The sequence below is a fragment of the Eretmochelys imbricata genome, chromosome 1 (genome assembly GCF_965152235.1).
Source record: "Eretmochelys imbricata isolate rEreImb1 chromosome 1, rEreImb1.hap1, whole genome shotgun sequence".
Classification (NCBI taxonomy): domain Eukaryota; kingdom Metazoa; phylum Chordata; order Testudines; family Cheloniidae; genus Eretmochelys; species Eretmochelys imbricata.
The window spans coordinates 344,934,260-344,960,294 of NC_135572.1; the positions used below are offsets into that span (position 1 = coordinate 344,934,260).

At 47.7% G+C, this 26,035-nt stretch overlaps 1 protein-coding gene across 5 annotated transcripts in view; it reads left to right on the top strand.

The window, feature by feature from the left end:
- FRMD4A (FERM domain containing 4A) overlaps positions 1-26,035 on the top strand; it is a 292,885-nt gene that overhangs the window by 242,126 nt on the left and 24,724 nt on the right. For 4 of the 5 annotated variants that reach the window (XM_077836359.1, XM_077836350.1, XM_077836368.1 and 1 more), the window contains 3 exons: positions 5,488-5,626; positions 13,394-13,535; positions 25,263-25,396. In XM_077836359.1, the coding sequence (XP_077692485.1) occupies positions 5,488-5,626; positions 13,394-13,535; positions 25,263-25,396 (415 nt within the window). Of the gene's footprint in view, positions 1-5,436; positions 5,627-13,393; positions 13,536-25,262; positions 25,397-26,035 lie in introns of all 5 variants that reach the window. The other variant, XM_077836340.1, reaches the window with a different exon arrangement.

Here is a 26,035-nt window from a genome sequence, read left to right on the forward strand (position 1 = left end):
GCCGGCCGCCGACAGCCAGCCTGCCTGAGGCGGGTTTCCACGCGCGCGGGGTTGTAATCCGGATTCGTGCCCGTTCGCACGGGAGGGAGGGGAGCGGCTCGTTCCATGTGTGTGATGGACAGCAACTGTTCTAGGGGGACACTGAGGGAATTGAATGAAATCTGCGCCTGGGCTCTGTACGGGGTCGGTTGCGGCGGTGAATGTAAGTGGATGCGATTTTTATGGCCGGTGATTGCTGTCAGTTTCCAGCATGTGCTTCACATTTAGCGCGATCGTTTAGCCGTACGGTCTGGTTTTGTTTTGTTTTGTTTTCCCCCTTTTCTTTTCTTCTAACCTGCTGGGAAGCTAACGCCCTCTTGCAAATTGCTCGCAAAAACTAGCTATCTGCAGATCTCATTTATGCCTTTGAGAATCTTCCTGGCAGTCCATGTGCTAATGTGAAGCTCTTAGCTAGAGGATCTCAGTGTACTTACAACTTCAGAGACTGAGGGGCATATTCAGAACTGGAGTACCCCCGTGTGACTCCGGAGTAATTCACTGAAGGGAATGCAGGTAGAAGTGAGAGCTGGATCTAAGCCTGGTTTCCTGAATGAGATACGTTTCTTTGTTGCTAACAGGGCTGTTACTCTGAAACGTTTCTTTGTTGCTTACTCTAATTTGGGAGACGGCTTGCAAGTTAAGATGTCTGTAACACTTTTAATCACTTTGGGTCAGAGTCTTGCCCATGTTAAGCCTGATCCAAAGCCCATTGAAATGAGCAGAAAGGTTCCCATTGTGTGTAGTACATGACTCCACAAGTAGTCCCTGTTAAAATCAACTTGCAAAGCAAGGTATTACTCAGCAAGAGCCAGGGTAGAAGAAGCTGGTCCTGTCTTTCCAGCTCAGATTTAATTTAGGTGCTGCCCTGTGACATGTTTTGCAGCTCGTTAGCCTGCAATCCTAGTTCATGTTACAACAAAGATCACTGTCTGTTGTGCCATTTATGTGGTTTGGCGGGGGTCGCAGTTAAGGGCAACTGTACCTGTATTCCACCTCCATGGTCCACCAAGAGCACCCACTTTCAGGCTCCCAGCCATGACCTCTCTTGGGCAGAGACCCATGTCTCTCTGCGTCCTGACCAGGGGGTTTTCCAGGCTGCACAGTTCCTACACTGTGGTATTCCCGGCAAGCCAGCCCAGTGTCTGTGCATTCGCTTTCTGAATGCTGTGAACAGCATGATTGTTACCACTCAGCCCTTCCTAAGCAAGCCCATTGATTCTTAAGATGAAAGTATTACAAAGAAAACAAAAACCAACAGAAGTTCCTGAATGCATGCCTGCTAAACACTGACCAGAGGTCACCCAGCAGTCTTACGGGGCCTCAGTAGGCCAAAACTTTCCAACCCTTCCCAGGATTGGGGCTCCCCCCTTGGACAGAAGGTCCTGTCCGTTTGCTGGATCACACCACGGGCCCTGAGTCAGTTTAAACTCAGGTTGTTGATCCAAAAGTCTTTTCTTTGGCTGTTGTTCACAACCTCTGTGAAATTGCCTAATCACCCCCCAGACTGTTATCAATTCCTTGAGGAGCTATGGTCACCCTCCCCCATGGAGTGACATACAAGCCCTGGCCCACAATGCTACATAAACAGTACAGTGAGATCTCCCAAAGATTTTGCAGGAAAGTGCCGGGTCTGTCACCTGCGGTAATAATGGTTCCAGATCAGAGGCAACAGGCTCTGAGCCAGGGGTGTGGGCAGTACAGCCATGGCAGCTCTGGTGTATTTCTCTTAGGGCTAGTCTACATACAGTTTTTGTGCCTCAGCGTATCTGTACAACCACCCACCCTTCTAAAGGGACTTATATCAGTATGGCTTCTTTCCGTACATTTGTTAAAGCAGTACAAAAACGGTGTGTAAACCAGGCCGTCCGGTCCCATTGATCCTGTTCCTGGCCCCGGTTCAGCTAGATACTTAAGCACATGCCTAACTTTAGGAACATGGGTAGTCCCATTGAAGCCAACAGAGCTATGAATGTGTTTAAAGTTAGGCACATGCTTAGGTACCCTGCTGAATCAGGAGTCCTACATTCCCTTACCCAGTCAGACCCTTGGTCCGCAGTCAGTCCTGCAGAAGCCCATACCACAAACAAACCAGAGACCCACAGACACTCTCGACCCTAAGGCAGAATGTGTCATTTAAGTTGGGACTAATCAGAGTTACTAAAAGAGCACTCCAGAAAGGAAGGCAAGTAGTTATGAGATGTGAAGACAATATTAAATTTGCAACTCAATAGCACGCGAGAAAATATGGTCACCCATTATATCTGTGCACAGTTGAACCGCTCCTATCCCAAACTGCTTGCAATCTGAATTTAGGTGGTTTGGATCCCTGACATGGAAAACCTCCCCATTCCTTTCCCTGTAACCTTTACTGAGTTGCATAAATGCCATATCCTGTATTCCATGTGGACTAGGCACTATATTGTGCAAATGATTTTTACTCTGTTAATTTTTCACTGTGTAGAATAGAAGCGTGTTGAATGTAAAAGCCAGACAGCACATGTTTAATTCTAATGCCTTGTAATGCCAGACTGCCGCTTCTAGTGTAAAACAGTAGCCCACATTGCACTATCATCTGGGAGTCCTGAAGGAACATATTTCAGATTCTAGTCTCCTGGCCGGGGAGGGTGGGGGTGGAGGGGCGTGGACTTTTTCATGCGAAATTGCGTAGTCTGTGGGGTGGGGACATGGCCAGAACAGCGTGCTCTCAGCATTTCTTTTGAGTCAGCCCAAACCAGAGTCTGAGTCAGCTTCCCCACGCTCACAAGCAGAATAGTAAGGAAGGAGGGGTGTGGGTGGGTGGTTAATGCACAAGGCTGGAAGTCAGAAGGCATGAGTTATAGTCCTTGCGCTGCAAATGTCCTCGTCCTTTGGGCAAGTCATTTAACTGTGTCTTAGGCTATGTCTACACTACCACAGTAAGTCGACCTCAGTTACTCCACTCCAGCTATGTGAATAATGTAGCTGGAGTTGATGTAGCTTAGGTCGATTTACTGCAGTGTCTACACCATGCTGGGTCAACGGGAGACACTCTCTCGTCAACTTACTTTACTTTTCTCATTCGGGGTCCAGTACCGGGATCAACCAGAGAGCGATCTGTAGGTCTTCAGTAGACCCGCTAAGTCGACCCCTGGTGCATCGATCGCTGGAGCGTAGATCCAGTGGTAGTGTAGTCATAGCCTCAGTTTCCTCATCTGTTGATTGGGGATAATACCTATTGGGGAAGAAGAGCAGCATTGAAAGGATTAATTCATTCATAATTGTAGAGTGCTTTGAGATCCTTGGGTGGAAGTCACTACAGAAATGTAATGACAGGTTTCAGAGTAACAGCCATGTTAGTCTGTATTTGCAAAAAGAAATGGAGTACTTGTGGCACCTTAGAGACTAACCAATTTATTTGAGCATGAGCTTTCGTGAGCTACAGCTCACTTCATCAGATGCATACTGTGGAAACTGCAGCAGACTTGTTTCCACAGTATGCATCTGATGAAGTGAGCTGTAGCTCACGAAAGCTCATGCTCAAATAAATTGGTTAGTCTCTAAGGTGCCACAAGTACTCCATTTCTTTTTACAGAAATGTAAACTGTTACTCTCTACAGTAAGAGGAGGAAGACATTAGGAGAATCATCTGAGAAAGACATTTCCAAGAGGTCAAAGCAAGTAATTAAATCTGACCTCAGTAGAACTACTCAGTGCTTAGAGTTAGGCACATGCTTAAGTACCTTGCTGAACTGTGCCTTTGGCCCTGGATATATAAGGAGCTCAATTCACCAGTACGCTGTGGCTGCTTTGCATTACTAGACCAGCACAAAGCCTCCGGAGTGTGCCAGTGTGTCTGGGCCAAGGTGCTTAAATATAAAGCTCCTAACAATAGAGGAGGGGCTCTCAACTCTGGATGTTTCAACTCCCAGGGAATCGAGAACTGGTGGGAGAGGTTTGTGACCATAGTGCTCAGTGGGAGGGCATTTCCAGCGAACTCCCGGCTCTGTGCAGGGGGGAGGGGTAAGCAGTGGCAGTATGGAAAAGGCCGAGAGCACTGGACGATAGGATAACACCGAAAGATGATACCAGCAGTGACAGCCTTTCACCTGGCTCCTGGATCATGCTGTTTCTCAGCACTCTGAGTCTTCCAGCCCTCGCCCCCCATTACCGCTCGCTGGATTCTGAGCAGTGACCATCTGCCTGTTCATCTGCACATTCAGCTGGAAAACTTTTAACCCTACATTGTTTAGTGCTTCCGATTTGGTTCTGTGATAAAAATGTGCCATTGAAATGGCCCCAGACACAACAGTGGCCATGGTCTGCAAAGCCAAGCCTGGGCTGGCAGTTTCAGTTCTGGATCCGCAGGGTTTGGGATTTGGGGTTTGTTTGTTTTTTCTGTAGTTGTTCTTAGCTTAGCTTCAGTTTTCCTCTGCAATTTGGCTTTTTTTTTTTTTCCTGCGTCGATTTCTCAAGCTCCCACTTCCACAAAAAGAAATTAAATCAGGAGCACGCGAACACCTACAGATATAGCATGGAATTGGAAGTGAAAGTTAGGATGCTGACGAGCCAGTTAAAGTTGTAGCCAAGAGATGGTGGGGGGGGGGTCAGAGTGTGTGTGGGGGGGAATCTGGGCTTCAGCAGGGAATCTTATCACCTCTGGGCATCGGAGAAAGATTCCCTTGCTCACCCTCGTCCATTGCACAGCTGCACCCCCTAACTACCCCTGCACACCACAGATGCACCCCCTCACCATCACAGCGATACCACCTCACTACTCCCCGCACTGTGCAAAGACACCCCCCACCACTGCACCACCTGACTACCACCCTGTGTTGCGTGGCCACACCCCACAGACAAAAGTCCATGACAATTGGTATCAGGTTTCTGTGTTATCCTATATTGCAGTGTTCTCAGCCTTTTCCATACTGGCCTCCTCCGCTACACCCAGCCAGGGTCACATAAAGAGGCCCCTTTACCTGACCAAGTCGGGTTTTTTTGTCAGGGAGAGTGCTGGACTTCATAGTCTAGTGGCTTGATCCCAATCCCATGTCCAGGGAAGCTGGAGATGCATACTTTTAGCAGTTTTGGACTCCGTGACTTCTCAAGGACGCGCAGGGCATCAGAAGCACAGCTGGGAAGAGAACCCAGGAGTCCTGACTCCAATCCAAACTCTGTCCACTAGACCATATTACCCTGAGATATTGTTGCAATCACTGTTAGTGCTTTTCAGGTTCGGCAGCTTGCACGTCAACGTGCAATGTAAAATAAAGGCTCAATTGGTGTAGGTGGCCGCCGTTTCCCTTCTGTGATTTTTCCCTTAGCCCAGAACAATAAGGGGAGCAGCTTTCTCGGCACGGTCCTTGGTTTTATTCTGCAGGCCAACCTGCTGTTTGATCATTTTTTTCGTTCTCTGTCTAGAGTCAGAGGAAACCCTGGCACAAACACAGCTCATTCTATCCTCCTGTCTAGGGCGTCTGTGACCAGGAGAACGTTTGGGCACAGTGGCATTGCCGTGCATACATGGTACGCCTGTCCTGCATTGATCAAGTCCATCTGGGCTATGGCCATTAGCCAGCACCAGTTCTACCTGGACAGAAAGCAGAGTAAGGTAAGACGCTCATTGGAAGGGGAGCGCGCTGTAGATGGCTCCCGCTCACTCACAACATCTCCGAGCTGCGGGTTCCAGCGTGGTTCCTGGGCTGCCTCATTTTATGCTTCTAACGAAATGAGGGTGGAATGGCTTAAAATATTGTCGGTTTTGTGCCAGAACAAGGGAGTTTGATTTCCCCAGAGGCCTGGGGGGGGGCGGTCTGAGGGCTTAGGTGGAACAAACCAGAATAGCCAAACGTGATTGCGTTCCTCTCCGTATTGTTTCAGCATATTCTCCAGTTCTCAAAGAGATACCACTGTGAAGTCAGATCCGTTTCAAATAAATCCGTTAAAAGTACTTTCAGGTTCTACATCTGCCTCTGAGTCTCGTGTCCATCCGTCCCGTTCCGTCTCCCCCGCACCATTCTGTGGTGTTATAATCACACTTCCCTAGGGGAATAGTTTTTCTCCCCCTTTTTGTGGTGTGAAGGACAAGCTGACTAACTGACCATACAACTGAAATATTTAGGTCTTTTCTACACTACACAGTTTTTGTCGACAAAACAGTGGAAGTGTACACACTGAAATGCTCCTCCTGCTGATAAAAACCAACAAGGAGTCCGGTGGCACCTTAAAGACTAACAGATTTATTTGGGCATAAGCTTTCGAGGGTTTACCCGCCTCTCTTCAGTTGGTGAGGACATCAGGCACCGCAGTAATTAATGCAGTGGCTGTAAGTTGACCTAACATGGGTCGACTTATCTTTATAGTGTAGACATAGCATTAATCTGGTTATATACAAAGTGCTGTCCAATGCACAATGGAAACAACCTCAAAAAATAGAGAGGAATGTATTTTTCCCCTCTCTCTAATCCTGTTCAGTTATAATTTTAGGTGTACCCACCCTGGAAGAGCAGCAGGGAGATAATTTTCAGACAGACGTATGATTTTGAAACAGGTGATGTCCCTTTAAATATGAACATTGCTGGTGTAACAAAGCTTAGAGGCACTGTAGGAATTGTCTAGTGGGGCCACCAGATTCTTGAACCCTCATCTGCTCTCCCCTCGTTCCTCAGGAAGTTCCAAATATTCATACCCTTTGCGCCCCACTAGACATCATGGGCAGCTGCACTTTCCTCGCCTCCCTACGCAGCTGTGAATAGGAGAAATCTGTATGTAGCCTGGAACATTAGAGCCTGTGGGGACTTTCAAAGTGCCTAGCTCTTTTTCAAAATCAGAAGCTACCAACAAACAAAAGCAGATTCCCCTCCTCTTGGTGGGAGGGTGGGTTTTGAGTGTCCGGAACTTCTCATGGCTAGCTTCTTTTGTTGCCAGCAGATTGTGTTTCAGATTGTGAGTGCACATCTGATCTCTCTCTCACGCCCACAGGCAACACCACCCACCAGCCATCATCAGTCAATCAGTCATGTTTGTGACCCTGTCAAAATGCTTTGTCGCAATAATCCCACTGTCATGCTATTGCTTTGATGTTAATACACACAAATATTTTTGTCCCTTTCTCTGAAAGGGTTGGGATTTTAGTCTGTTGTCCCCATCTTTAAGGGACATTGCCAAGACTGATGGATAAACGTCTCAGCTGGGCTCATTTAAGGGTACGTCTACACTGGAAACTTCAAAGCGCTGCCGCGGGAATGCTCCCAGGGCAATGCTTTGAAGTGTGAGTGTGGTCGCGTGCAAGCACAGGGAAGAGCTCTCCCAGCGCTCCTGGTAATCCATCTCCACCAGGGGATTAGCTCCGAGCGCTGGGAGCCTGTCTACACTAGCGCTTTAAAGCTCTCTGACTTGCTGCGCTCAGGGGAGTGATTTTTCCCACCCCTGAGCCAGAAAATTAGAGCACTATGAAATGTAAGTAAGTTTAATAGCTCAGCAGGGCTAATCAAGCAGATCAAAGTGTTGTTCCTAGATGTGTTTGTTTTATAAAACCAGCAATGGACACTCCAAAGTGAAGCTGTGAGATACTTGATGGCTTCAGTTCTTAGGGGTTTGTGCAAATATTTTTTCAGTTCACTTGGGTTTGCACCCCTTTAAAATTTCACTCTGAGGGCTTGTCTACACCATGCAGATTTTAGTGACAAAGCTCTTTTTCAGTACTTTGTCAGCCCTTTTGCCAACAAAATACTTCTAGCCCCGCGAGCGGCGTTAGGAGGAGCGCCGCGTCCACACTGCCACTTGCGTCGGCAAAACATTTTGTCTTTCGCGGGGGACCTTTTTAAAGTACCCGTGAAAGAAAAGTTTTGTCGACAACTTCGCAGTGGAGACAAGCCCTCAGTTGCACCTTTAGATTAATCCCAACTTGAAAGCAAAACATACAGGATTCCCTGGTTTTGCAACAAAACTTGTCATTTCACATGGTTTTGACAAAAGACAATAAACCTGCTGAAACTTGCTCAAAACTGGGCCCAGATTGGTTCTAGCAATTGAGATGAGATTAGATGCAGCACTGTATGACACAATACATTCTGACAAACCGGGCTTGAATTCTGAGTTCATAACAAAACCTGAAACCAAGCAAGTCCTGCATCTTTTCAGATGTTGCTGTGACATTTGGCACAGCTCTGCTTGCAAAGCCAATCTACTGGATTTAAAAAACAAAATAAATAATATGCATTGGTTTTGACCCGCTTGCAGCAAAACCGATCCACAGCTTTTGTTCACAATCATATGCACAATTGAGCATTTTGCCAGACCCTGGAGACCCTGAACTCTTACTGCTACTGTTTCTATCTGCTCTGTTCTGGAATTCAAGCAGAATGTGGAAATTTACAAGACTTCCAGCTCTCTGAATGAACTCTTCATGGTGCAAAATTCTTGTCAGTTCCCCTTTTTTCTGCACAGAGCAGACAAAGTCAGCAAGGCAAAGAGCCATGTCTATGCATTGGTGACTACACCAAGTCAGTCAAACGTTTGCCATATTGGTCTCAAGAGACTTGTTTTTGTGGGACTTTCTGATAACACAGATGCTCTTGAATGCAGCAGGACTCTCCAGTTGCACGGAGCTTAAATGAGTTAAATTGTCAGAAAAGATGAGGGAGAGTCTAAATGTCCCGCTGAAACACACACAGCACAAAATCCTTCAGCACAAGTGAAAAGGCCAAACTGATCCATGGTGTCAATCCATCCCTTGTGCGACTGCAGGTTCCGTAGACCATCTGACCTCATTGGAATGGCACCACTAATCTTAAAAACTGCTTTGAAATTAATCCCAAATGAGCAAGTTTCCCTCCAAATAAATGAGACTTACCAGGTCTGTGCAATGATTCATTCAAAATTTTCAGAATTGGGGGACTGAATGGCCCAGGGGAGCGGTAATGGGATATAGTCTAGCCTTTAACTGCTGAGCTGCCTATACAAATCCAGCCCAGGCTGCATAACTAGCTGTTCAGTGGCCTCTGTGAAATGAGTTAATTGATTTGAGTCCTGTTCCCTCCAACATACAAAAAACCCATAAGTTAATCATCATCATTGTAAGGCAACCGAGAGGCCAAGGGTAGAAGCAGTGTAGAAACTAAACCCTTCTCCTTTATAGAAGTGTTCCCTCTATGTACGTTAGTGAGACTGTGGACCTGAGTCCTATCCAAAGCCTGTTAAAGTTAAGAGGAGTCTTTCCTCTGACTTCAGTGGGTTTTGGGTCAGGCTTTTACTGGGGAAGCTTGCACTGCCTGTTCTTAGTTGTACTTCTCCTTGCTTTTGTCTGAATGAGTAGCGGACTTCAGGCTCCAGGAACTTCTGGCCAGGATCTTTATCAGCACTAACTTTACACACGCACACACAAAGGAGGGCATGTTTCCAGCAATTAGCAGGGTCTGCATGCCAGTAAGGGACTGTAGTAATACCATCTAGTATTACTACCTCTGCTCAGCATTGTTCTATAAGGACGTTAGCCAATGCGCAGTCTGATAGATGGGCCCAATTTCTGCTCCGATTTATACCCTGGAGATCAGTGGGGTTGAACCACAGGGCGTCTCCCTGAAGTTGTAATACAAATACATGCAGCACATGCTGCATGAGGATAAGAAATCACTAATGTGTGAATAGCTCAAAGACTTGTCACCCCTGAAAATCAGACTAGCCAAGTAGTTAGATAGTAGATGGCCAAATATCAAGCAGGTCATGCGCAGGCTCCTGGTCAGCAAGTGGGGGAGGGACAGCTCAGTGGTTTGAGCATTGGCCTGCTAAACCCAGGGTTGTGAGTTCAGTCCTTGAGGGAGCCATCTGGGGCACAAATTGGGGATTGGTCCTGCTTTGGACTAGATGATCTCCTGAGGTCCCTTCTAACCCTATGATTCTATGGATAGTCAGTTCAGACAAAATATGAAGCAACCTGACCCACCAGCTAGAACTGAGATTGAACCTTCAAAAGTTGTGAAGGGAATGTCTTTTAAAAATATTGTTCCCTTCACGTGCCTCAGCACTTCTCAGTTTTGACCAGAAACAGCAAGGCCAAGAGGCTGAAAGACTGTTCCTCCAATGTTTCTCACCTGAGGTGATGCAGGTACTATCGGAGAGGCAGGCTGAATGGCTAGGAGGCTCGGCATGCAGCCCTTAATCTCTGTGCCTCAGGTCCCCATCTGTAAAATGGGGTTAATAACAGTTCCCTATCTCACAGGGGTATTGTGGGGATAAATACGTTAAACATTGTGAGGTGCTCAGATATTACAGTAATGAATGTCACATAATTACCTAAGATAAATAGAGGATGTGTGACTAGTAATACTTCTCTAGCACCTTCCATCTGAGGATCTCAAAGCACTATGTTTACATATAGTCACAAATTAAGCCTAAAACCCCCTGTGAAGTAGGGATCCATTTTATCCCCTTTATTATTCCACAGATGTGGAAACTGAGGCAGAGAGGTTAAGTGACTTGCCCAAGATCACATGGCAAATTAGTAAGAGCCAAGAATGGAGCATAGAACTCTCCTTTCCCAGTGCTAGACCATTCTGCCTTCCTTAACCTATCTAAAGTATCTGAACTTTTTCAGAGCACAAAGTAAGGCTGGATATCTCCTAGAACCAGGTTTTCTTGCAAGATTTCTAGGATTCCCTGTTTTCATTCCAATGGGCATAAGCAGCCTAGTTTTTGGGTGCCTGTCCAAATCAGACTTCCAAACATTGTGAACATTTGCCACTTGAAAACATTAAGGCTATAGTACCTCTCCTAGCCTGGGGGAGGAATTACTTACCCAAGTAGTCCTACTGCATCAAATGGGACTGCTAATGTAAATGCCCACCAATGGAGAGACGGGTTCCACAACTGGGCCCAAAAATTAAACATGAAATGAAGATTTTCAGGCCACTGGCAAATCCCGGATCGTTCGGCACAGTGTGACACCAGTTCTCTGAGTTAATAGAAACTCCAGGTTAACCAAAGGTCAGCATATCCTTAGGGTTGCATTAATTGAAGCTCCACACAGCAGTGGAGGTTCAGGTTCTTATGAGCTGGGCCTGGGCACCCAGCTGTCTGAATCCAGGATTTTACAAAGTGTTCAGATGGGAAGCCTTCCCTGAGACCTCTATAAAACTGGGGGTTTTAGTTGTTAAAAGCATTTTAGGTTCAAAACTAGTCTGAAAGAAAAACCAATTTCCATAGCAGAGGCTGAATGACAGTCAGCTCTCAGATCCATGTCCAGCATGCTCAAATCACATCCGATTGGGTTCTTTTTGGTGGAGGAATTTCTGTTTGCTTAGCCTGGCTTTTTAGTTTATTTAGTGGATTTAATAACCAATGTACAGAATAGGGTTTACACTATACAGGATACTGGGTTTACAATGGTACTGTGCCCACACTCATAAGGAGCCCTGGCGCCCAGACGATGGCCTTGCACCCCGCACCCTGCCCACGAGACCCTGTCCCTGCTCGGCCTCTTCCCCCCCAGGCCCCACCTACTCCTCTCCACGCCCTTCTTCCCCCAGCCTCCTGCTCACTCTACTCCGCCCCCTCCTCCCCATGTGAGTGGCAAGCGGGATCTCGCGGGGGGGGGAAGAGCTAAGCAGGGACAGGGCCTCAGGATGGAGCGTGGGGCAGGGCCACTCTCCAGGCACCAGGGCCCACAAAAGATTAATCCGGCCTTGCATAAGCCAGTTCTTAATTAATTGAAGGGTGGGGAAGAAACTTTCCACATGGGCTGATTCTTCCATAACTGCCTAGTACAGGGTTTCTTGCACATTTCTCTAAAGCAGAGGTTCTCAAACGGGGGTCCACAGACCCCTGGGGGATCCACAAGGGTACTCCAGGGAGTCCGCGAGTTATGTCCAGGGTCACCAGCCCTGCTGATCAACTCCTCCCCCTCCCACCGAGCACCTCCTGCACGCCGCGGAACAGCTGTTCCGCAGCGTGCAGGAGGTGCTGGGAAGGAGGGGGAGGAGCAGGGACAGGGTGTGCTCAGGGCAGGGAGCAGAAAGATGCAGGGCAGTGATGGGGCAGGAAGAGGTGGGGCGGGTGTGGGGCCTTGGGGGAAAGGGTGGAGTGGGAGCGAGGCCTGGGGCTGAGTGGGGATTGAGCACCCCCAGGGAAAATTAGAAGCCGGCTTGGGGTGGTCCGTGAAAAATTTTAAATCAAAATGGGGGTCCTCGGATTGCTAAAGTTTGAGAACCGCTGCTCTAAAGCATCTGGAGCTGGGCCCTATCAGAGACAGGATACGGGGCTAGACTGACCATTGGCAATGGTGATGAGGTGTGTAATCCAGACACAAGAATTGACTAAAATTGTCATGTACATACAAAACACTGCTAATATCTAGGGCTTGTCTTCACAGCAGCATCGCTCATGGAATACTTCAAGTGTTGGCCCCAACCCAGCTCCTGTCCACATGCAGATATCTCTAGCTTGAGCTAAGTGGTGCTTTCAGCTCGAGCTAGCTGGCCCATCCGGGGTGTGGGTGGGTCGAAGCTCTAGCGGTGCTGACCCTAGAGCTAGTAATGCAGTGGGGATGCAGCTCCCGGCTGCAACTCAAGGTACCACAGCTCATTGGCCGCTGATCCAGTGAGTCTGCTGATCCAGTCCCGCTGTGCTGCTCATCAGAGCCCTGCGTGTGGCTAACGTGTTGTTTCACAGTGTGGCCACTCTCAGCGGAAGTGGGGCTAGTGGAGGAACTCAAGCTAGCCCCTGCAGTGAAGACAAGCCTGTAGTCTGCACAGCCATAGTGAAGGACTGAAGCCTTGCATTGCTTTCTGTTGTAGAGCTTTATACAGCCCTGCAGAGTGAAGTCCTCTGTTCTTAACAGATACATCATGGGCGCCACATTGTCCTACCAGGGTTCCCAGCCCTTATTATGAAGGGACCGTGTGGGGGCCTAAGTAAATCTTTGTGCTCATTCAGGCCCAGATACAAAGCTGACTGTAGCCAATGGAAAGAGTCCTGTTGACTTTAGTGGGCACTGGATGGCTTCTGCACTGAGGCTACCCAGCGAGAAGGGTGCTAATTATGTTGGCATTTTTGGTGGTTTCTTACTGTAGCTCTTAACATTCAGATTTTCTGGATGTGGTTCTCTGATTTAAGGGCAGGGAAGAGGGGAAAGGAGTCCCTGGCAAATGAGAGATATTAACGAACAAAGAAGCAATGGCAGAATTGCCCCCAGATTCTAAACACAACAAGGGCAGTAGACAACGTGGACATTCAAGTGCCAGTTTCCTTCCATTCTTGGGAAAGTGAGTTGGCTGAGTTGGCTTTTGAGGGCCTGTTTCCTGCCACGGTGAAATGATTCTTTGCTTCTGTGACTCTTAAAGCAACGCCAGAGTGTAAAACACAGCTCTGTGTCTATTCCCAGTCCAAGATTCATGCTGCGAGAAGCCTAAGTGAAATCGCTATTGATCTGACTGAAACTGGAACGCTGAAGACTTCAAAACTAGCCAACATGGGAAGCAAAGGCAAAATTATCAGCGGAAGCAGTGGCAGTCTTTTGTCATCCGGTAAGTCCTTTACCTTGTAACTGCATGGGAAATATGGGTTCCTGCCCCTCGGCTGGAGAAAAGAGGAAGATGTAGCTTTGTATTATGCAAGAGCTGCCAGGTGAGGTGAAAGATGGGCCCTTCAGAAATGAATCTGACAGTAACAAGATTCTTCCTTTCAGCTTCGGTCTCTCTGGGTATGTGATATCTGTCTCTCATCTCCTCCTCCTCCCTCACCCAAAACCCCCACACCCAACAAGAGATCCAGGCTCCAATGTGACCCCGTTCCTATCCTCACTGCTAGTTTCCTCTTTCTCCCCAGGATGTCATCTCCAGTCTTCTCAGCTCCCTGCTGCTACCTGACCTATCCCCACACCCTGCTCCTCCAAATCCCTCACGCACTCATCTCCCTGCTGCTACCCAGCCTGTCTCTCACGACCTCCGGCCTATGCAGCCATCTCCTCCCCATGACTGGGTTGGTGGCCATCAGTCGTTGTGGCTCATTTGGGAAGCACATGCTGGGGGATTGAAGAGGGCACCTGGTAGTAAAAAGACAGAATCTCCTCTAGAGATTCTGCACTGATCTGCCTTGTCTCTTAGCTGCTGAAATTCATTCTTCATCTTCCAGCTAGTGCCCCCTGCTCATCTGGCCTCTCAGCTCCCCAACGAGCCAGTTTCCAGGTACCGTTCACCTAGAAACTGCCTAGAGCCCCAAGTTTTATAAGGTTTTTTCCTGTGGAAAATGCTTAGATGCTTCTGTCAAGATGTTCAGTGTGTAATAGGCTGCAGAGCTAAGGGGAGCTGGAAGCTGTCATTTCCAGCTCAAGTAGACATACCTGTGCTAGCTCTGATCGAGCTAGCAGGCTCAAAATAGGAGTGTAGCAGCATGAGTGGCAGGAGGGATTAGACACCCCTTAGTTTGGCTTCTTTATAGAGTGGAATCGTCAGTAGTTATGGAAGAAGCCAAACAGGGATCCCTGTCAAAGGGATTGCACCACTGAGGACTGGGAGTCAGGAGCCCGAGGTCTATTCATCGGTGACTGGTGAAAATATTCTTTGCAGGCAGCAGAGCCCACCCTGCAGTCTCCCCGCAGCTCCCTGTTCCGGCCCATTGGCCCTCGCTGCTTGGCAATTCAGAGGAGCTCACCACAGTGTCATCTGAGGCATGTATCCACCGTCAGGCAAAATCCTCCACTTGTGATGCCCCACTCTGCCCCCTTCCTGGCCCTGCCACACAGACACAGGGCCTCAAGATCTCTACCGTCCCCCGGGACTCCCCTTCTACCCTCCATCACCTCAGGGTCTGCCCCCTATCCTTGGGCTCCCCTTCTCCTCCGCATAACCACAGATCTCACCCTTTCTCTGGGACTCCCCTTCTCACCCTCCCCCCCACACACACATCACCTCATGGTCTCTCCTTCTCCCACACCAGCAACTCAAGGTCTGCCCCCTATCCTGGGACTCCCCCTCTCCTCATCCCCTCAGTATCTCCCCCCTGTCCCTGGGGACTCTGCATCCCCTCCCCATCCCTTGAGGATCTCCCCCCTCCTCAGGATTCTCCTTTTAGCACATCCCCATAGGATCTCCCCCTTCTTCCTGAGACACTCCTTTCCCCCATTCCCGTCAGGATTTCCCCCCTTCTCCTGGGACACTCCTTCCCCCCGCCCCATTCCCTTTAGGATCTCCTCCCTTCTCCTGGGACACTCCTTTCCCCCCCATTTCCCTCAGATCTCCCCCTTCTCCTGGGACCAGAGGTGCTGAAACTAGGGGTACGGCTGCACCCCTGGCTACAAGTAGTAACAACAACCAAATACATGGTTTCCACCTTCAGCACCCCCACTATAAAAATTGCTCCAGCGCCACTGCCTGGGATGCCCCTTTCTCCCCCATCCCTTCAGGGCCTCCCCCCCCCATCTCCTGGAATTCCCCTTCCCCATCCTCATCTCCTCAGTATCCCTCTCCTTTGGTCTGGGACTCTCCCCACCAGTCACCTCAGGATCCCTTCCCCATGCCTGGGACTCTTGCCCCGTCTCATCAAACCTTCCTGAGAGGCACCAGTCAGGAGCCATCACCCCCGGGGGACTGAGGAATCTAGTTCCACCTTCCAGGAATCCAGCGAGCGGCCAGGACCCACACCCCATGACATCCTACCCTGCCTCTGGCCCCACTAGACATGGGGCTTCCCCAGCTGATCTGGGCATGCACATGGGCAGCAGGGTGGCTCAAAAATAGATTTTGGAGGGTTGAGCCCGCTCTAGCCCTAACCGCCTATGGGTCTATTCCTGGTTCCAACACTTTCTGCCTGCGAGATGGCTTCTTCCATAACTGGGTAAATCTCTTAACCACGCTGTGCCTCAACTTTACCATCTGTACAACAGTGATCACGTACCTCCTAGGATCAGTGTGAGGACTCATGGTTTGTGAAGGGCTGCAAACTCCTCGGGTGAAAAGCCACCGGAAGTGTAAAGCATTATTATCACAATGATGGGTCATTTAAGTGAAGTGTAGAAGACATCACTTAGACTCATTAAAATCCACAAGAATGGAAACGTGACATGGGAGAAGGATCTTTTCATAATTACAGAGAGAAATGTACCCTCTGAGAACCACTGGCTACAAAACCAAATCCATACTGACTCTGTACATCAACTGTGCTGCAGAACGTCCTTTGTGGCTAACTTGAAATTCCTCAAAAACAGGCAATAAGAGTTACGTTTTAAGCTGGCTGCAGTCGAGAGCAAGTTGTTTTAGAATTCTCTTCCTAGCCCGTGAACGGAGACACCTTTCTGTTTCTCCTGTCCCTCAGGACGCAGCGCACAATCCACTGTTTGTGCCAAGTATCTGTTCAGGGAATTGCAGTGGTGGTGCAGTTTCTGGTGTGGTGTTGGGTTGTTGGCGTTCTTTGTGAGTTTGGCTCTCTCACTGCTGAAAGCAAATAACATCAAGAGCCCCTCCAGAGATCCCAGCCTTGCTGGCAGCATTCCCATCCTCAAAAGCTATTTGCCGCCAATGCGGCATCTGTGTTAGTACGTTGACTTTCAACCCCCTGCATACCAAGGGATTCAGAGTGCCGGATTCTGTGCTCACACCAGTCTGACTCTGTTGACTTCACTGGGTTAGCCCTGATGGTCACAGGCGGAAGTCAGGAGAAAATCCGGCTCCTAAACGTCTTTAGGTCAAATCCTGATCTCGATTACACCAGTGTAACCCAGAGCAACCCCACTGACAGCAGATCTTTGCCCGTTATTTTTTGCTCCCTGCTTAAAACCCAGCCAACCTGGATAAGTTCAGAGTGCTGGGTTTACATGTCCAGCAGGCTTGCCACATTGACGGAGAGCATGTGGAGTTAACTGACCTGGAGCTGGGCAGGTGGTTCAGATGGATCCAGCTGCAGTTGTGTCTGCACACCTAAAACCCAGGAGTATGTGAAATTGCTCTGGTTTATGCTGTGCTCCTGGTGTGACAAGGTGGAACGTCAGCTTCCAGCTGCACTGTTAGAGACACATACTCAGAGCCAGATTTTGGGGCCCACCAAACCTATGGTCAAGGACATTTGCAGGACAGTCTCAGATTTAACAGAGGGCTCTGGAGCTTGCTACTGTCTGGTGGCTGCAGCTGTGATGTCTTAGCTAATGAAGGAGGGGACACACAAAGGGGATCTGTAGGAAGGAGGAGCACTTTAGAGGAACTTGGGTCCCTGTAGCGAAGCGACGACTCACCGGTGTGGCACCTCCTACTGGTCATCTTGGGAATTAGCTCTTTTTTAGCTCCGGAGCACCTCCTTCTGGCTGGTGTCTCACCTGCCTTAGGTCCCATGTCCCTCATGGACCCCGGTGCCCCTTTACCTCAGGGTTCTGCCCAAGCAGTATCCCCACACTCTGGGTCTCCCCTTCCAGAGGAACCCCCAACCCTCTAAGCCCACCTTGCCTCAGTGGCTACTGCCAGTCTTCATCTAGCCCCTGCTCACTGGGGCAAACAGCAGTCTGTAATGGCCACTCATAATTGGCAAGGGGGTAGGACCTGCTGCCTTTGCCTATCCCTGGGCTGCCTCTCTGCAGCCCCAGTACCTTTTGTAGGCCTTCACCAAGGCCTGCAGCCTGGGGGTTTACCAGGCGGGAGTTCCCTAGCTCCCTTTGCCCTTCCCCACCACTGCTCTGCTTCAGGTACCTTGCTCCCAAACAGCTAGCCCTTCCCACTCCAGAGCTAGAATGAGATTCTGACAGCTCCTGGCCCCCTGCCCTCTTATCAGGGCCAGCTGGGCCCTAAGTGAGATGGCCACACCTGCGGTCAGCCACTCCCTCAGCTGCTTTTCACTCCTTTTCTCCAGGGCTGCTTTTAACCCCTGTTCTGCAGGAGTAGGGCAGCCACCCCGCTACAGTCCCCAAGAGTGATCTAGCCCAGGGTTCCTAAGAACGCAACACTGATCCCATGTGCACGCTGGGAAGCTATAACTGCCGCCTGAGGAGGAGGAGCAGGTTGGCTGCTTATAGAGAATTATTTGTATTACTGTAGCACCTAGTTATGGGCTCTGGCCCCATTGTGCTAGGTCCTGCACAAGCACAAAGCACCCCATGCTGCAGGAGCTCATTCTTCTCTGCAGGGAAGAGGAGGCAGCTTGAGGCTGCATCCAAAACCCAATGTAGTGAGTGGAAGACACCACTGACATCAGCAGGCTCTGGATCAGACCCCTGGTTGCTGCCTTCTTGCCCACAAGAACCCTGTGACCGGAGAGCCAATTCATTAACGAGAGCTGAAGTTTGGGTTTACTCAACTTTCTGATAAACACAGAAACTTTGCTGGGTTCATCTCTCCTTAGAGTCAAACTGATCAAGCCCCTAAACGTTGCTTAATGTGAGCAGACCAGAAGTGGAGAGTGTAACGGTCATGGATGCGCCGCATTCCAGATCCTGGTGAACAGCTAGCACATTCCCCAGGCTCCCTCCAAACGTTTGCATTTCCTCCCTTTGTGCTGACGATTATTAATACATGATCATAACAATGGTGTGTTATTGTTTGTAGCAGAGGGCTACCATTTATGGATCTCGAGAGAATGAGAGTTGAGTGATTAAGAGGCCACTGTAAATTTCCAGACTATAAATACATGGAGTTATCATGAATCACCACGGGAAAATAGAAAATGTTTCCCTTTTTCACTGCTGGGCCCTCTTTCCCGCTCCCTGTTTTTCTCTCCTCTTTTTCGTGGAGTTTCTTCATGTCTTCCCCTAAAGGAACAAACCAAAAACCATGGTGAGGAGCTCAGATTGAAACTGCCAAGTGTCCCCTTGTTTTGTGTAGATGACACATGAAACCACAAATTATTATTATTTATTATAGCAACACGTAAAAGTCCCAACTGAGATGGGGTGTCATTGTGCTAGGTGCCATCTAAAGACGTTGTGAGAGACGTTCCCTGCCCTGAAGAGCTGACAGTCACAATAAACAGGACAGACAAAGGATGAGTGGCAAAACAGAGGGCAAGTCAGCAGCAGAGCCAGGAATAGAACCCAGGTCTCCTGACTCCCTAGCCAGTGTCCCATCCACTACATCATGCTACCTCTCTCCTTATGTGTCTTTGCTGCAAACTGTAATGCACCTTTAGAATCTCTCCCATGAACCTTGGCCCGTCTTTTGAGCAGAGAAAGGCCTCAACCAAAATCCTGGATCAACCAGTGAGCAGAGCCGAGTTCAGGGCTCGAACCTCTCTCTTCAGAGCGCTGTGCTGAATCAGAATACCCTAAAGTTTGGGCTAGGGTCTGACCCGGATTTGGAACCTAACGTTTAGGGCTGTTTGGATATGAAGTGTTAGTTTTGTCGATGGTAGAGATGTGAGGTCTGGTTCTGATCTCATTATGGTTTAAAGCAGGAGTAAATGCACTGAAGTATTGAAGTCAACAGAGATACAGCCATGTAAATGAGATCAGACAAGTCCCCTGACTTTCAAATCAAGCATTTTGATTTGGGCCTATCACTGGTTTAACTCAACGGTTTGCAATTTAACACAAACCCAGCTGAGCGTAGAATGATTCTGGGGTTTCTAGTGAAGGTTTGCACTGCTCTGACCATGTCTCCCTGTCAGTGGGCTACCATGCATCTGTGTGGGCCTTATTCTGCAGTCCCCTCTGCCTGTAGAAGTCCCATTCATTTCAATGGGAGGTTGGTGAGCAGAGGAGAGCTTGTAGGATTTCTTTGTAGAGAAGAGCCATACTTTTGCTTTATCTCTGCACATGTAAGTGTTAAAATAATCCATCCCCTTCCCCCACGGCATGGCATAGACACAGTCACTTCTGCAACTGTAGGTTTCCTGTAAATATGCCTGCTTATATTTCAAAAATGCCTTAGTCCTGCAGATAGATTTTTCCTTCCCAGCATGGCAATTCACCCCTCACTTCCGCTACATCCGTAGAGGTGAATTTCCTACTACTCTACACTGAGTGTTTTCATTGGTAAACAGCAACTAGGCCAGTCTATGGAACGGCAGATGAGCAAAGTGACTAATGAAGAGCAGTCGCTCTGCAGGATATCTGTGTGCATCCTGTTCTGAATAATTCCAGATGGACACTGAAAAGCCAGGAGCAGGTCTCTGGCCATCGCTAAGGAGGATATCCTATTTGTTAGTCAGAGCTGGGAGATAGTGGCTGTTTGTGGTCACTTTCAATCATTCCCCTACATCCTGCAGCCATGAATCATACCGTGGTGTAGCGTGAGGAGTGTACTGTGCAATGTCAGTCCCAGCTCCACGTGGACTTGGATGAAATGCCTGCTTTAGGCCAGGAGACTAGAGATGGCAGCCAGGCCACAGGATACAGCATGAATCATTGCCGCGTTTACATTGTGTTTTGCTTGTGAAAAGCAAGAAAAAAATGCATCAAAGAGCCATCCAGAATCACACATCTGGACCACAGGTGATGTCACTGGCCCATGAAAATGTGGCTTTTTACTCTGGATTTTCTTCCCTCTCTGCTCCAGCCCTGTCGCTGACAGTCACTAAACCAGTCTCACTCCTCTTGCTCTCTGTGATCCTCTCCTTCCTTCTCTCTTTCCCCTCAATGTCCCTCTCACTTCCTTTGTCTTTCCTTTCAGCTTATCCCTTCCTGCCTTCCCTCCTGTCCCCACTCCTCGCCTAGAAGATATTTAATGCAGAGAATGAATAAATAAAAATAAACGAACCCCCTAGCCGTCCTCAGAAAAATCATAGAAATAACATGACATTTATAAACCATCACTTTGGTTTATATTAAACTCCTTTCTTCCCCCACCTTTGACTGTGATGTCTGTCCTGACTGTAAGTTCCTCAGGCCAGGGATTGTCTCTGGCTCAGTGAGGCACTGATCGTGGTTGGGCCCTCTAGAAGCTACTGGAATACAAATAATAATAATAATTAATAATATATTGAAAGCAGTAAACATACCTATTCAAACTACCAAAACGTACCCTGTCTTAGAGGCAGCAGGGTCTACGCTCGAGGCGCCTGCACAGGGCTGGGAACTAGGAGCTCCCGAATTCTGATGACAAATCGTCCTCTGACTCATTGTGTTGCGTTGATCAGATTCCAAGGCCAGAAGGGACCATTGTGATAATCTAGTCTGACCTCCTGTACCACACAGACCAGAGAACTTCCCCAAAATAATACCCAGAGTAGATCTCTTAGAAGAAATTCCGCTTGATATAAAAATTGCCAGTAATGGAGACTCCACCACGACCCTTGGTCAATTCACTTGGGGTCTGACAGTCCCAGCTCTCACAATGGTTTTATACTAGTGTGACGCCATTGGAGTTACTCCTGATTTGCCCCAGCCTAAGCAAGAACTGAATCAGGCCATTAATCGCTACAGGAAACGTTCAGCAGTGATGTAAGCGGTTGTGTAATTTACACATTGGGTGTAAATTGTTCAGAAAGGACCAAACTGTCCTCCCAGCTTCACAGCTGTAATTCCCGTTGATGTCCGTGAGACAAGAAGTAATCAGGTCACTGAGAGCAGAAATTTGACCCAAAGTTGGATGTAAGAGACATAACATGAACCAATCTGGCATTCCTTGTGTGTCTAAATGGCATGACTTATACCTGTCACCATATAATTGGGAGAAGAGGCATGTAGGATTCAATAGGAATTAAACCATAGGTCTGTATATAAATGGAGGTCCCATTCTGCAAAGGATTTAATCATATCAATGGAGCTATTCCCATGCTGAATACTAGGTGATTACATCTCTTGCAGAATCAGGGCCTTAACAGGATTCTAAAGGAATTACTGTAGAAACCTTATAGAATTTGGTGAGTCCTAACCTTCAAAAGGTCTTTTGAACCATTCTGTATAATTTTCCAATAAATTCCATAGGACGGTCCAAAAACCATACAGAAAATGTATGGTTTTCTATTGAATTTCAATATGACTGTTCCATAAAGGTATAGCTCCTCGTGGCAGGTAAGATCAATAGAAAGCAGCTTCTCATGGTTTGTATGGTGGAAATCAGTGATCTTTTCTCGGCTAATAGTGCTGTTTGGAAGGCCTTGATGGGCCTGAATTCAATGGCATTAAGTAAGGCTGATGTATTTATTTTGTGTAGCATGTAGTTGGTTGGTTTGGTTTAGTGTTTGTTTGTTTTATGGTCTCTTGCTTTGTTCTGATTTTTGGTTCTTCATTTACATTTGGTCTGACATTTGGGGCTGTGGTCACAGGTCTGCTAGTGTCAGTAATTTTCTCAGTATATACAGAGCTTCTCATGGGCACTCGAGGCGCACAAAAATACAGAGCTGAGTTCTCTCCCTGGCAGCCATCTCACGCTAGTGTGACTCAATTGGCTTTGATGGAGTTTGCTCTTGGTTTACACCAGTGCAAGTGAGGTGAGAATCAGGCCCACAAAATCCTAGGAAATGCAAAAATAATCCAAACGTTCATTAAGAAAAAAGGGGGGTTTATGAAAGAGAACTCAAACAGAAAGCCCAGCTCATCCTATCTCTTCAGAAAAGGGCTGTGGTAACAGATAGATCTTGCAAAATGCCTCCATGGTTAACAGACGGACTCTGTCAGACCATGCAAAGTCTAGCATTGAGGGTCCTGAACTGAGAAGTTCCTGTCCTCAGTCATACGAGTCTTGTCTACACTGCACAACTTTATCATTTGAAGACCCAGTTGGAGTAGATTAGTCTAATAACCCACTACATTCTGAACTGGTTTAATGCCAATGTGAATGTGGACAAGCTGAAATAATTCCGCTAGTCCTCCCCCTACTTATCCAACAGTGTATTGGTGGCCTTTTGAAATCTCCCAGAATCCATTGCTTCTAGGAACTGTACCAGGAACTGTGAGATGGGTACCCAGAAAGCATTGCAACTGAAAGGCCTTGAACAAGGCTAGTATGGCTCTTAAACTGACACAGCACAGCTGACACAGCTAGATGCAATGCACTGTGCTTAAATCAGTTCAGCACAACCAGTTCAACTACACAAACTGTTTAATTCTCTAGTGTAGACATGCCCATAATTAGAGGTGTCAAGTCAAGCATCCAACTGCCGGGTGTGGTGCATATAATTTATGTGTTTTTAAATGTTGCAACAGAAGCATCCGTCTAGATGCTGTGGTGATAGGTGGTTTTATATATATATAAAATTTGAAAATAAATTACATTCGGGTGGGGAGAAGAGAGGAAGGAGAAAGGAAAACAGAAAGGAAAAAGCGCTCCAGCCAGTTACTCTAAAAGAAAAAGAAAGGAGCAAAACATCTGCAGGAATCATGAGCAGCTTGTTGTTGGAGGTCAGCAGTTCATCAGCAGTTGCGTAGAAGAGTTCAGCAGTTCACCCGCTGCCAGTGAGTGCTCACTGCCATTATTATTAGGGAGGTGCTAGAGAGGATTTACCCGGCCAGCTTGAATGCAAAATGGAAATTCCTTTAGGAAAATCCCATTGCACTCTTGCAGTGCTGAGCATTCCCTGGCTTGAACTTGTGTTACTCTGGGCCTTACTTGTGGTTAAGGCTATAAAAAGACCCGAATGAAATCCATTTGATGCTCTTAATTTTATGTCTGGATAAATGTGCTCCGCGTTCCCATAGAGTTGTCTTGATTTTTGCTGGTGACGCATTGTAAAATGGCACCCGTCCTGTCCTAGAGTCCAGCCGATCTCTAGAGAACTCCAGTCTGGGGTTTTGCACTTCCAACACATCCCAGTAAACACTGTAGACACACGCACGTTGCACAGGAGAGGGTCATTGTGCAGAACGAGCGCAAGTTGTTCTGTGGTGTGCAGGTCACAGAAAGTAGCGCTGGAGAAGCTCCATTAGCTCTAGTCCATCCCCTTTGGGCTGGTGTGAGGTGTTTCCCTCCAGTATATTTCGTCGTCCCTTTTCCCACTTTCCGTGTCTGAGAGGAGAGTAGGAGCAAAGAAACTCAAAGCAAAATGTAGCTGAAAACACGAGTTTCATCAGGTTTTGATGCAAAGCCATAAATTTGCCCCTAGGGTCACTCCAAAGGTTTGCAGAACCTCAGCAAAGCTTTCGACAAACTCGGACTGAGAATACTGACTGCACGCTTCAGCGTCAGCCCTGAAAGTGCACCTGTAGGTCCTTATACTCACAGGCGTGCTAAGCTTCATCCTGATGTTCACAGGCGTGCTAGCTGAGGCTTGGTTAAGGCCTCTTGGAAAATCTGACTAAGGTAGACAATAAGAGCCTGATTCTGCACTCCATTGCTTTGCAGAGGCCGAGGCAGCATCAGGAAACTGGTGTAGGAGAATGGCAGATAAGTCCCATAGTGTATACAGGACTAGATTGGAAAGTGGGGCTCAACTTGAGACACCTTAAAGGGCCAGGATTTTCAGAGGCTGGATGCTCAGCACTTTCTGAAAAGCAAGCCCCCTTTAAGATGCCTCAAGTTGGGCACCCGAAAATGGATGCAACCAAAATCACAACTCACTTGAGCAGGGAGCCCCTGAACAAAGATGTGTGCCCCATTCAGTGGTGAAATTAAATAAGGAGATCAATCAATACCTCTTTTTAAAAGAAACGAAGTACAAAGATTAACACAAAATCTCAAGGCCAGATTCTGATGTCAGTTAATTCTGGATTTACAACAATGTAACATCACTGACTTCAGTGGTTCTTGTCACTTGAAAATCAGGCCCCTTATTTAGGCATCTAAATATGGATTTATGCATCCAGCTCTGAACATTGTGGCATATAAATCCATGGGAAACAACAACTGCCATGAAAAGACCTTCTGTTAGCTATTGCGGGTTTTTAACTTTGTTTCTATTTTGCAAAAATCCAGCTTCAGTTACTACATTTCTTCTGCGTAGTTAGAATTAACCACAAGTAAGTGGGCTAGATGCAGCAATCATTGGGTGAAATTCTATACAGGAGGTCAGACTAGATGATTGTGATGGTCTCTTCTGGCCTTTAAGCGATTAACATGTGTTTCTGATGCGTTGTAAATTCCGTTTGCTGTTGGGAGCTTTCGTAAGAACTGTATGTAGTATTTTCAAGAGGAGCTTAAAAAAATTACCTGATTGTTTTTATTTACAGAGAAGAGAATTACAAATCTCTTTATGCTCAGATGTCTGACCCCATTCTGTTAGTTTAAGAATGAAGAACTTGTCATAAACAAACATGACTGTGTAACACCCTGCTTCATTTCATAGTCTGATTCTTTTTTGGAAAGCTCTCGTCCAAAGGGTAGGCTTTGGTGAAATTCATTAATGCTCCAGATGTGTGTCCTGCTGTCAGCTGGCCTAGTGAAATCATTGTTTATTGACAGGTTCCCAAGAGTCGGATAGTTCTCAGTCTGCCAAGAAAGACATGCTGGCTGCATTGAAATCCAGGCAGGAAGCTCTGGAAGAGACACTGCGCCAGCGACTGGAGGAACTAAAGAAACTGTGTATCCGAGAAGCGGTAGGCAATAGAAATTTTATAACCCCGGAAAACATTGTGGCTTGTATTTTTATATGCTCACAGCCTCGTTTGAAAATGGATGGAGGCTGGAAGGAGAAGTAAAGCCTTCCTAAATCCTATCTCACAAAGTGTGTGGTGCCTAAGGACTGAGTGATCCCAAGGCATTTCATGTCTAGTGTGGCACAAGACCTTCTTTACACTAGAGAAGCTGGACTCACACCAAACCAGTTGTGCACCCATAAGGCCTGATCCAGCAAGATGCTGAGCATCTGCAGCTCCTATTGAAGTCATCATGAGTGGTGGATGCTTAGTAGATACTTAGCGTCCTTCAACAGGGCTCCTAATGGGCAGTTTGCCGTTGCCTTCAATGGGAATAGGCTAGTGCCTGTAGATGGCACATCTTGTCTAGCCATTGTGTGGTCACCTGGCCTGGTATATGCCCCTTGGTCCTCATCTTCAGTAGGAGAAAGGTGTGTTTGTAACATGTGAGCTAACTCACCTCTTTTCCTAGAGTAGACATGGCCTCAGGTGCACTCTTTCTATGTTCATTTCCCAGCATGCTCTTCCAACTCCCAGCTATTTCACAGCACAGTCCCTTTGCCTGGCATGGGGGTTAAATCACCACCGTTTGGGGCCCCC